At 26.4% G+C, this 10932-nt stretch overlaps 2 protein-coding genes across 7 annotated transcripts; one reads left to right on the forward strand and one right to left on the reverse strand.

Moving 5' to 3' along the window:
* Positions 1 to 3191: 3191 nt before the first annotated feature.
* LOC122534130 (blood vessel epicardial substance-like) lies at positions 3192 to 9497 on the reverse strand. Of its 4 annotated transcripts, none has more exons than XR_006307834.1 (10): positions 9265 to 9497; positions 8676 to 8850; positions 8320 to 8581; positions 7762 to 8129; positions 6703 to 6860; positions 6489 to 6591; positions 6236 to 6376; positions 5982 to 6147; positions 4487 to 4751; positions 3192 to 3997 (listed from the first exon to the last, which is right to left on the reverse strand). XR_006307834.1 is itself a non-coding variant. In XM_043664478.1 (9 exons), exons 3-9 carry the CDS (start codon positions 8540 to 8542, stop codon positions 3933 to 3935), a joined length of 1227 nt encoding a protein of 408 aa, XP_043520413.1. In that variant the 5' UTR covers positions 8543 to 8581; positions 8676 to 8850; positions 9265 to 9497; the 3' UTR covers positions 3192 to 3932. The 4 variants fall into 4 exon arrangements, 1 of the variants encoding a protein (XP_043520413.1); XR_006307833.1 differs by having other exon boundaries at positions 3192 to 4000; XR_006307835.1 differs by lacking the exon at positions 8676 to 8850 and having other exon boundaries at positions 3192 to 4000; positions 9265 to 9396.
* On the forward strand, positions 9363 to 10877 carry LOC122534134 (centrosomal protein 20-like). Of its 3 annotated transcripts, none has more exons than XM_043664481.1 (4): positions 9363 to 9500; positions 9576 to 9964; positions 10437 to 10646; positions 10736 to 10877. In XM_043664481.1, the coding sequence occupies exons 2-4, from the start codon at positions 9937 to 9939 to the stop codon at positions 10870 to 10872; spliced, it is 375 nt and encodes a 124-aa protein (XP_043520416.1). In that variant the 5' UTR covers positions 9363 to 9500; positions 9576 to 9936; the 3' UTR covers positions 10873 to 10877. The 3 variants fall into 3 exon arrangements, with proteins under 3 accessions (XP_043520416.1, XP_043520417.1, XP_043520419.1); XM_043664482.1 differs by having other exon boundaries at positions 9417 to 9500; positions 9920 to 9964; XM_043664484.1 differs by lacking the exon at positions 9363 to 9500 and having other exon boundaries at positions 9925 to 9977.
* The last annotated feature ends 55 nt before the right edge of the window (positions 10878 to 10932 follow it).

Here is a 10932-nt window from a genome sequence, read left to right on the forward strand (position 1 = left end):
AGATATTTAATTTTGTTTATTAAATCTCTTGAAAATTTCATATGTTAATAATTAATGTCAGATAAGATAATACTTCTTGAAAATTCTTTTTATCAGACAGCAAGAAAAGAAAGAAAATAATATTTTGAATCGTAAAACAGAATATTTCAGAGAAAGATCTTTAGATCTATATGCAATTAAATAACTATCAACATTATCAATTATATCTGTAATTAAATAACTGTCACTTTAATACACAAAAAAACTAAATTCAAAATGTAATGAAGGAAAGTCGTTGATAAACATAACCTGCTTTGCTTACATTCTCTAAAATTTCCTTAAGATCAGATTCTGATAATGATTCGGGATGAGTTAATTCGTACATTCCCAACGTCGACATTGTATTGAATACTTTGTTCACTAATAAAAACTATTCTATAATATTAAGTGACCATTTATTGACGACCTATGTATACAGTAATAATCGATAGGTTTATATGTACTTATCATTCGATAAGAATGATAATACTGATAATTCAAAGGTATTCATGAGTATACACTCATCTTACAAAGTTTGTCAATTTTATTTTAAACCTTGTAAAAGAATTTCATGTACGTGTAACGTGAAATAATCATGCAATCACACCTCATTACGTTGATCACTAATTTCTCGTGAATTCATATGCATATATGACGAACAAATGGGAACTTACTACAGTCATTGATTAAGAATGGAATAGACACGACGTACAATACTTTTTCTTGTTTTACGTTTCGAAGCATTGACTAAAAATAAAATAGATCGGACATGAAGTGGAACTTTGTGTCTCAGAATCTAAATTACCGACCAGGAAAGATATCACAGGTTTTTTTAGCAAACTCTAAGCACGGACACTTTTAACACTTTTGTCACTTTTAATACTTGCAGTACATTCACTTTCAACACTTTTATCATTTTTAACACTTTTTAGATATTACATGATATTTAAATAATTAAAATATCAATATAATTGATAACTATATATGTGTAAATAATATAAATGATAATTTTAATTATGAATTAAACATGATATAACCAAGTACTCAGATGTACATATTTTCGCGCGCCGATATTTTAAATTATTTCAATATGGCCGATGCGCTTGCGCAAAAATCTATAAAAAGACCGCGGAAATTCGAAAAATTGAACAGATATTTGAGAATTATCAAGAATATAAACATTCACAAAAAATCCATTTTCAGTGTTATTGTACTATTGTAATATGTTTGAAATTGAAATTATGACGAACGATGGTATCTATTATCGTGTCATTCGTCCCTTATATTTATTTTTAACACAAAATAGAGAATATTTTACATAATTATGTTCAATCTCTTTTAACAAATTGTGTAATGAAACAGAATATTTTACAAGTAATGGAACCATAAAGACTTGAGAGACAAAGAATGAGAAAGGATAAAAAAAAAGGATAAAAAGGATGATTCGATATCGTGCTTTTTTTCTAAAACTAATTTTCTTTATTTCTTTCGTCATTAGATTTTTCATTATTGTATTCAATGTGATTTAAATTTTTTTCATTTCATTTGTAATTCTTTAATACCTAACTATGTACTGAAAAAGATCTACACATTATCGTAACAATTTGAAATAATAAACAACAAAGATGAGTAACAAATAATTTACATTCATTGAAGCTCATTTACACCTCTCACACAAACATGAATAGCATTACAGTAATAAAATTTTATGATTTTCATTTTTCTTTCAATTTAACGTCTCTTGAATAACAGTTTGATTTTCTATAAGAGTAAACAAATTAACATTTCATTACAGAACAAAATTATTGTTTGAAGATGCATTTCATAAACATGGTAGAACAATAGTTATCCAATTTTTAATCTAGTTATGATATTTAAAAAAGAATATGTTCAGAACTGTGATTTTACATATAAAAAGTCCTCTTAAAGTATGTATTACAACCTTAATTGGGCATAAATTTAATTATTTTAAATTTTATGATGCATTTCGCTAGACTGGACAAAATCGTCCTGAAAGATTCCTTTGTTTTTTTTAATTTAATTTTTCTCCTCCCTAAAACTGTATCCAATCGTCAAAACCTGAGATTTTTACTTTAAATTTCAGTACGTAACACTTTCACGATTTTCATTCAAAATAATTTTAATTAATTACATTAATGTCCACTTCGTTTCTCTGTGCGTATTAATCATTTTTTTTTTTTTTTTATTTGTTTCATTCTAATAATCGATTCTAATCATAATTACCATTGATAAATTATAAGTAATATCGATCTTGTTCTTTCAAACAAAGAAACGGTAATCGTGATTATAATATCATTATAACGATCTTTCGATAATTTTATAATATTAAACATTAAAAGTTATATGCATTTATTTCTCTATCGACAATGTATATCAATATAAATATTATTTTATTTATATTATTATTAATGTTAGCTCACGTTACAATTGTATTATCAACCAGCGCTTTCTGACGTAACTTCCTGCTTCTCTAATCTGAACGCCATTATCTAGTGATATTATGATATAATTCGCGCAATGATCCTCTAAAACCATTTATTAATAGTTTTGATAGCCGAAACGATCAATTGCTGGCAGAAACTGTAAATCAAATAATAATAATGATAATAATAATATCCATTGAACAACAAAATTCTACTGATTATAACAAAATTAAACGCAAGAGAGTAAATGTAAATCCTTTTTTTTTATAGAAAAAATTTGTTGAAATTATGTTAGAATATTTCGAACAGAATATCATACATATATAATTTTTAAATAATAAGCATGTATTACGAATATTATCTTAATTAGGATGAATCTTTGTCTTATCATAAAGCAATTTACAAATGAATTAAAAAATAAATTGGCATGTTTATGTAGTATGATCAATTGCATATTAATTTTATTAATACTTCATGCACGAATTAAATATATTGGAAATTAAATGATTTAAATCATAGTTTTCATTGATATATTTTAACATTTACTCCAATATTTTTAAATTTACTCCAATTAATTTTATTGTAAATTGTTTAATAAAGACCTCGCATACCGATGATAATGGTTATATTAATATTTAATAACGGGGAAAATGTTATATATTATTGGTAATGATTAATAAGTTATGAAAATGAAACTGATATAATTTAATTTAACATGTTTTCAATGAATTCTTAATGAATTATATTTTTGTTATTCATATGACTAGAGACCAATTCAAAATGGTCCCACTTTAAGAGATATGTAAAAAATTGCAACTGCACTAAAATATCTAGATTTCCACCAGCAACTTGTTTAAAAAATATCGAGTAAATATTGTAAATTATACAATAGTAATGTATATATATATTTTTTTTAAATGAATAAATGAAATGCAAGTAAAAAGGCACTATATCTGGGTATGGGAAACAATCAGGTATTTAGGCCTCCCCAATTTTTTTCTTGACCAGTTCCAATAAATCACAGATCTTTCATTAAAGAAGTTACGCCGCTGCGATTGAACAATCGTCATTCTATTACACATGTAAAGTCTTACTTGTTCGATACTAAACATATGCATGTTAAGAAGAAAATCAGTGTGAATTATAAACAGCCATATTTAAATCAGTTTCGGTGGTATTCAATAATATATTGGAAGCATAAAGTAATGTTTAGTTATATATCACTTCATATAAACTAGGATGGAACCATTATTCTATAAACAATGAAATCTTTCTTTCCATTGTTAATCATACTTGACTAGTGGGAAAAATTATTAATTGGCAAGAGAATGTTTAATTGTTCCACGCACACCATGCCATATTTTCAGAAATGACGAACGAATTTCTTCATCATTATTTCATGTTATGTAAAAAGACCGATGTTGCTTTATATTGACTGTCGAGGATGACATTCATGTAATATTCATTTCGTTAAACAGGTGTTTCGTGATCAGTCTCTTCAATTCTTCCCAATCTCCATGCATTTGGATCTCCTGCTGCTGCAAAGTAATGACATGAACATTGTTTTATTAGTCTAAAATAATGATGTGCTTATATGAATTGAAATGTTTGAAATGTGAATTAATATATACATAATATGTCAACATGTAAATCTATTTATGCACAACCACAACAGAGTACATATTTAAGATAAAATTTTATGAAACTAAATAATCTAAACATAAATAAATATATAAATAAGAAACTCCCCCAAAAATATATTAAACCTTGAAAGAATTAAGTATTAAATAAATCTAAGTACACACAACAAAATAAATATATGTAACAAGTTACTGAACCAGAGTTTTTTCTTTAAAGTTATATAATTAGTCCTTCAATTTGTACCATACTTGTAACAAATTTTTCACTTCTCTCTATTTTATTGAATTTATGACACAATAGTAAGAATAATATTATAACACGACTAATATTGTTAGTATAACTAAAATATAAAAAAAACATACATAGACACAAAAATAACTCACCTGAATACAATAACCAGAAGAAAATAAATGAAGTTACCCAGTGATATTTGTATAATTGTATGGATATCCATTGCAGAAACATAACATATATCACGTACAAATTTGTGCTAAGTATCTGCACAGTTTGTGTCACGGGAATATTACAGGGAAGACTGAACATTGTTGTGTTGTACAGGATGTAAAGGAGGTGTACGTAGGTAATTAATATGATGCAAAGTGTTGTTCAGCACTTCCTGAGTCGTGTACAGCAGCGGCATTCTCTCTTCTATCCAAAGCAAAATCAAAATTGATGCAAAATTATAAGAAGTGTATGTTGCATGTTCTAATAAATTATAAATTTACATTGTTAGTATTACTTCAGCAAATACATGCACCAATTATCATGCACAAAAACATGAATATATATATTTCAATATTTATACATTTATTTATCTAAGGATTCACTTTTTTTATCTAAGAAAAGAATATAATTAAGAAAATAATATAAAATATTATTAACAGGATAGCAAAGTTATTATAAATTACAACAATAAAAACTTCTTAATTTATCTATAATATAAACAATTTACTTTGTAGTATTTTTTAGTTCAAATTTTGTTAGTGGCAAGATTTACATTTCTAAAAATACATTACTTATGATACATGCACATGCCTATAAAAAACAGAAATATATTGTGATATTATACACATAAATTGTCACAACATGTTTACAAAATATTGTTTCAAATCATGTTAAATGTTTTTAATGACTATAACGTATATAAACATACAAATTTTTTTATATATTGTAGTTAGGTGTAGCTATTCAATTCAAATTATGATATCTATAATATATTTGTTTGAAACAATTTTTTGCAATGTAGCGTAATCTTTAAAATTGCATAACAACATTCAAATTAGAACCACCATCTAAGATTAAAATGATATCATTAAGGATATCTAAATATATTTATATTATTGTATATATTTAATTTTATAAAGCACACTGTTTAATTCTTATAGAACGATTTATAATTTATAAGAAAAATGTACTACATCCTTAATAATATATTTTAAACACAACATAAAAGTATTATGTGCATATATTATATCTTATTATATATGTATATATAGGTGTATAGTGCATGTGTACACTGTTTTTATACATTTAATTACAAGTCATTCATAAATTTAAAGACCCGAAAATCAATCAGCGAAAGTTATTAAATGAGATGATAAAATAATTTAAGTTTCTCTGATATATATGTGTTTGATAAATCATCGTACACACATTCAATTTGATTTAAATAAATAAGTATAAAATTATCCAGAGATATATAACATTAGAAATTTATACTATTGCAAGAAAAAGTAATTCTTTTAATATTTGTTTATATTCGAAAAACTGTGAACACTAAATTTATAATATATATTTATAACTTTTTTGGGTTTTATTGATATAACAAAACAACAGTTTACAACTTTGTTTACAAATGCAATATTAAAATGTACTTACCTTGAAGTTGACGACTGATGAGAGCAGTAATACCTTGACTATCACCAGTCTTTTTTACAACGAAAAGTTTGGTGTCAGGATCATTTTCTAAGGCTCCAATACCACCTAAACCAATTACTTGTCCATTTTGCTGTTGATGACTGCTAGCAGCCATTGTTTCGCTAACCTAAGATCATATTATATATAAATATATAGTACATTTAATTTATATAAATTTATATATATATGTATCTTTAAAAAGAACATATACACACCTGCATCAATTTCTTGACTACATCCCTTCCCAAGATGTGATCAAACACTGCCTGCAGAAATTGATCACTAATTATGCTTAATTTTAACTTGTCTCTATGCCATAATAATATCCTTGATTCTTCCATAGCTGTTATTGACACCTAACAAATAAATTGTTATATAAAACTAAAAATATACATCTAATGTATGTAATACGTTTATTTTGCTATGGACAAATAGATTTCTATTCATAATTCAAAAAGATATATAAACCTGAAAGTACTCGTCTGTAGATACACCAAACCATTCTGGAGAATCCAGGAACTGATGTGGGAAGACAATGTGTAATGCTCTTCCATTTTGTGAAACTACTAATCTGAAGAAATATGCATAAAAAAATTTAAATTTTGTTTCTAAATCTGATAAAATTAAGATTTATACTTTATTACAAATACTACAATACATGGTATTTGTAATACAAACTTACTTTCCAGAAAGTACCAAAGATAAAGAATCGACTTTGGTTACTTTTTCTTGGGCATAAACTTCTTGATATTTCAACTGTCGAATAACCTTCATACAATTTAATACTTTTTTGAACTGATGACGTGATACTCTTAATGGCTGGAACACTGCAATATATACCTGTATGAAAAAGAATGAAACGAAATATGTAATTTATATAGCATTATTATTAACTGCAAAAATATATTGTAATAAAATAAAAGAAAATAATCTACTTTAACAACTTTTTTGTGTATGTGTGTATATATATATATATATATAATCAAATTATTTTTTATTATATGCTTAAATCAATTAATAAATTAATATTTTTTCACTTAAAGAAATATAATATTAAATTACTAATATCACAAAAGCATTACAGAAATTTGATGGTACAATGAATTATATTGCTGAAACTGCATATATAAAAGTGCAAAAAAAGATGCTATACAAAATGTTTAATTCTAATGCAAACACCATGGCCAAACACACAAGCAATTTATTGTAATTAAATTTCTAATGTATCCATCTATATAAGCTAAAACAAGAATAATGCATCGTCTATAAAGACTAGAAGTTAGAATTAGAATTTAGAGAAACCAAAACGTACAGTGTATATCTTTGTATTCTACATATATAAAATATTAATTTAAAAATGGACAGACACTTTAATACTTACAAAAGTACAGTTCTATTATATGATACTAATTATATTAATTCATTCATGACATATTTAATATTTAATCTTTTGAAATAATTCTATAACATATATATCTATTTAAAGCAGTTAATAATGGAAAGCAATTTTACATTTAGCAACAAAATCTAATTACTTTTAAAGTACTTAGATTAAAATACTACTATTTAGATGTTCCTTACATAATATATTTTTCCTATATGTATAATTCCAAATATTGAAATTTAAATGCATTAATATTTTAATTAACTTTATGAATTTTGAATAATTAATAGTTCAACAAACAATATCCTATGATATTAGGTTAAACAATCATTCCTTCTGATTCTTCTCTTGGCTTACCTCTTCAACTTCCCTTGAAAACTTGATAGGCCTGAGCTTGTAAAGAAGCGTGCATACATGGACGAAGTTGATGGCAACAAATAGAGCATTCCAGAGAGCAGCATCCAGCCAACAAGCTATTGTCCAGCCCCACAAAGCAAGAAAGGCACAGCCCACGAGCAGAGTGCACCTTAAATAAAGTACACCATGTATGCCACTTGGTGCAAGATGTGACAATAAAAAGAAGGCATTTGCAAGTTGAAAGTAGATGTGGTTCACAGAAATTCCTTGATACGGTTGGCAGGTAAGAACTCCGTACAGAAAAGTTGGAGGCACTATCGGCGAATGAGGAGAACCAGATCCTTGACTGACCACTGATAGACCAGTAGCTGTAAAGTATTTCTTTCTCAAATATTTAGTAAAACCAATTGTATTTATCAGTAATAATGTAGTAATAAAATTCTTTACGGTAAATTGTTAAATACCGTTTTAAAGAAATCTAATAAAGATAATATTATATTTTTAAAATATATTAGTATAATATTATATGATACTATCATATTATATATGTATACATACTAGCTCTATTATCAGTGGTCACATTCCTACATTCGTCATCCTCATGGTGTGTTGAAACTGGTAGTGATACTTCAGATGTAACGGTATTATGGGGAACATTAAATGCAGCAGCATTTGTTAAACTGCCATCAATACCAAAAGATGTCCAATATAGAAATATAGAAAATAAAATAGAAGCACGCCAGCCTTCTCGGCTTCCTACAGGATCAAAACAGATCCACATCCCCGCATCACCACCAAGCTAAATCAATTTCGTCTTACTCTATAACAAAGAAATAAATAATTTTCAATTATAGAGAAATGAAATCAACTACAATATAGGTACAATTTAAATTGATAATTGCTACATATCATACTTATTCATAGGAGATGTTAAATTATATATTATACGCCACTTGTAAATATCCTGTCATTTTTCACATTTCTATTCTCAGCTAAAATTAAAGCTTGAAGACAAATACCATCTTGTGGACATTGAATTAAAGAAAGGTATTTGCATTACCAACAGCTGTAGGAAGACTATAGAAACATCTGTAATATAAATATGTATACGTAAAGCACTCCTATAAATTTGGCGTATTTTCCTATTTGTTAGAAACGTTTGATTATCTAGAATGATGCATATCAAAGCATAACTTTGAAAAAGAAATGTTGAGAATTTTCTAATGAAATTAATGATCATTTAACTTTCTGGCCTCAATGGAACAATAAAATTACTAATTGAAATATAATTGAACGAAAAAATTACAAATCTTGTTACTTCTTGTGAACAATGAAATTAAAAAGTTTCGTCGATTTCGTTCTTTGATATCTTTTTTTTCTCTCTCTTATGAATTCGAGAAAAAGATAGCGGTTCGAAATAAATATACTTTATGCTGTGTGCGAGTGATCGTGCATATTGACGCGTGTTACAAAGTATCGTATCGAAATCAATAAATAACTTACTCATGGAAAATTTGAAAGGATAGGAACGTACGCAAGGCATACAGATGAGAAAGTAAACTACAACGTCAAGTAATTTGATAGAGAATAAACCGAACTCGTATACGAAACAAACTTGCTTATCTAATGAACGTCAAACTAGCAGAAAGACGGTACTTTAGCAAGGAGGAGTAAAGACGACGGTAGAGAACTGGGAAACAGAAGGGGGATAAAATAGGCCACGCGGACCCTAATTTAAGGTTCGTTCAAAAATTTACTAGCGAACATTGAACGTTGTTTCAAATAAATAATTGCCACCATAAAATTAATTACAGATCGAATGGCAATTGCGAACTGAATCAACTGTTTATTATTTTGTAGATTATATATCAGCTACAAATAACAATTTATTATTTCAAGGAAAACTATCTAATAAATTTAGTCGATAACGTTATATCACAAGAACACGTTATATTTCAAGTATTTTGTTCTACGATCTTTTACCGAAATGAAAATTTTTCAAAATATTGCGCTCTATATAGAACGTGCACTTGAAAATAGCTTTAAATTGCACATCGTGCGATTAATGGACGAAAATTTGAATTATTAATATCTCCCTCTCTGTTTGTATACATATAGATATGTGTACTTTTTGAAATTCTCTCTGCTTTGTTTACGGGCAAATGTAATGATAAAATGGCAACGGAGAAGGATTTGATTAATGGTATTTATCAATTGTATAAACGTATTTTTTTGTATCTATTACATATATCTCATCATATATATTCATATACTCTCTTTAATATAATATTTATATATTTCATACATTTCTTATACAAATAAGTAATTTTTTGTAAATACGGATATATAGTTTTCTAATAACATGTGATATTCATTTTTGCTGCAAATGTATATATTATTTATAATAGAAGAATAAGCAGTATTATAATTAATTAACTGTGCAATATATTTACATCATTTATGTATTATATAGTTATTGTTATCAAGAAATATTTTATGTCAGTAACATCAGTATGTATATATGTATATTACTGAAGATTGTTTTACTTTCCAAAGTAAAAAAGTATTATTAAATAAAAAGAAAGTTTGTCTTTTTAGAATTAATTTTAAACAAGATTTGAGATAAGACTTATTACTAAGTTTTCTTGATACATTATTAAAATTTATTTTCACAGCAGTCAGAGAATCACTTAAAGCTGATGGAGAGCTTGGTCGTATAAAAGCTGAAATGCGTACAGAAGTCATAAAATTGTTAGATAATTCAAACAAAGAAAATAAAACAAAGCTTCCAAAACCACCTTTAGACATTGTATTTTTAAACGAACTTATTCGAGAATATTTAGATTGGATGGGATATAAGTACAGCTCAACTGTATTTATTTCAGGTATTTAATAGTGCAATTCATATTTAATATAATACAGTACAGAAATTAATATATCTACAAAAATTAATGTATAATATTTTTTGTTTCAGAATGTGATTTGTCAAAGCAACCACTTGATAGGCTTTTGCTTTTGCAAAGTTTGGGACTGAAGGAAAGTGAAAATAGTACAAAATTGCCATTGCTGTGTAGTATTATAGAAACATTTAAAAATTTTAAAAATACATAAATATATAAAATTATGTATAGATATGTTATCAACAAAAATTTCAAAAACCTAAAATATTCA

This window comes from Frieseomelitta varia, unplaced genomic scaffold (assembly GCF_011392965.1).
Source record: "Frieseomelitta varia isolate USP_RPSP 00005682 unplaced genomic scaffold, Fvar_1.2 scaffold_577, whole genome shotgun sequence".
NCBI classification, from domain to species: Eukaryota; Metazoa; Arthropoda; class Insecta; order Hymenoptera; family Apidae; genus Frieseomelitta; species Frieseomelitta varia.

Coding starts and splice junctions, on each gene's coding strand:
- LOC122534130 (XM_043664478.1), bottom strand. CDS start 8,542: ATGTGGATCTGTTTTGATCCTGTAGGAAGCCGAGAAGGCTGGCGTGCT. Junction 8,130..8,319: donor GACCACTGATAATAGAGCTA/GTATGTATACAT, acceptor AATACTTTACAG/CTACTGGTCTATCAGTGGTC. Junction 6,377..6,488: donor CTACAGACGAGTACTTTCAG/GTTTATATATCT, acceptor TTTATTTGTTAG/GTGTCAATAACAGCTATGGA.
- LOC122534134 (XM_043664481.1), top strand. CDS start 9,937: ATGGCAACGGAGAAGGATTTGATTAATG. Junction 9,965..10,436: donor GGAGAAGGATTTGATTAATG/GTATTTATCAAT, acceptor TTATTTTCACAG/CAGTCAGAGAATCACTTAAA. Junction 10,647..10,735: donor CTCAACTGTATTTATTTCAG/GTATTTAATAGT, acceptor TTTTTGTTTCAG/AATGTGATTTGTCAAAGCAA.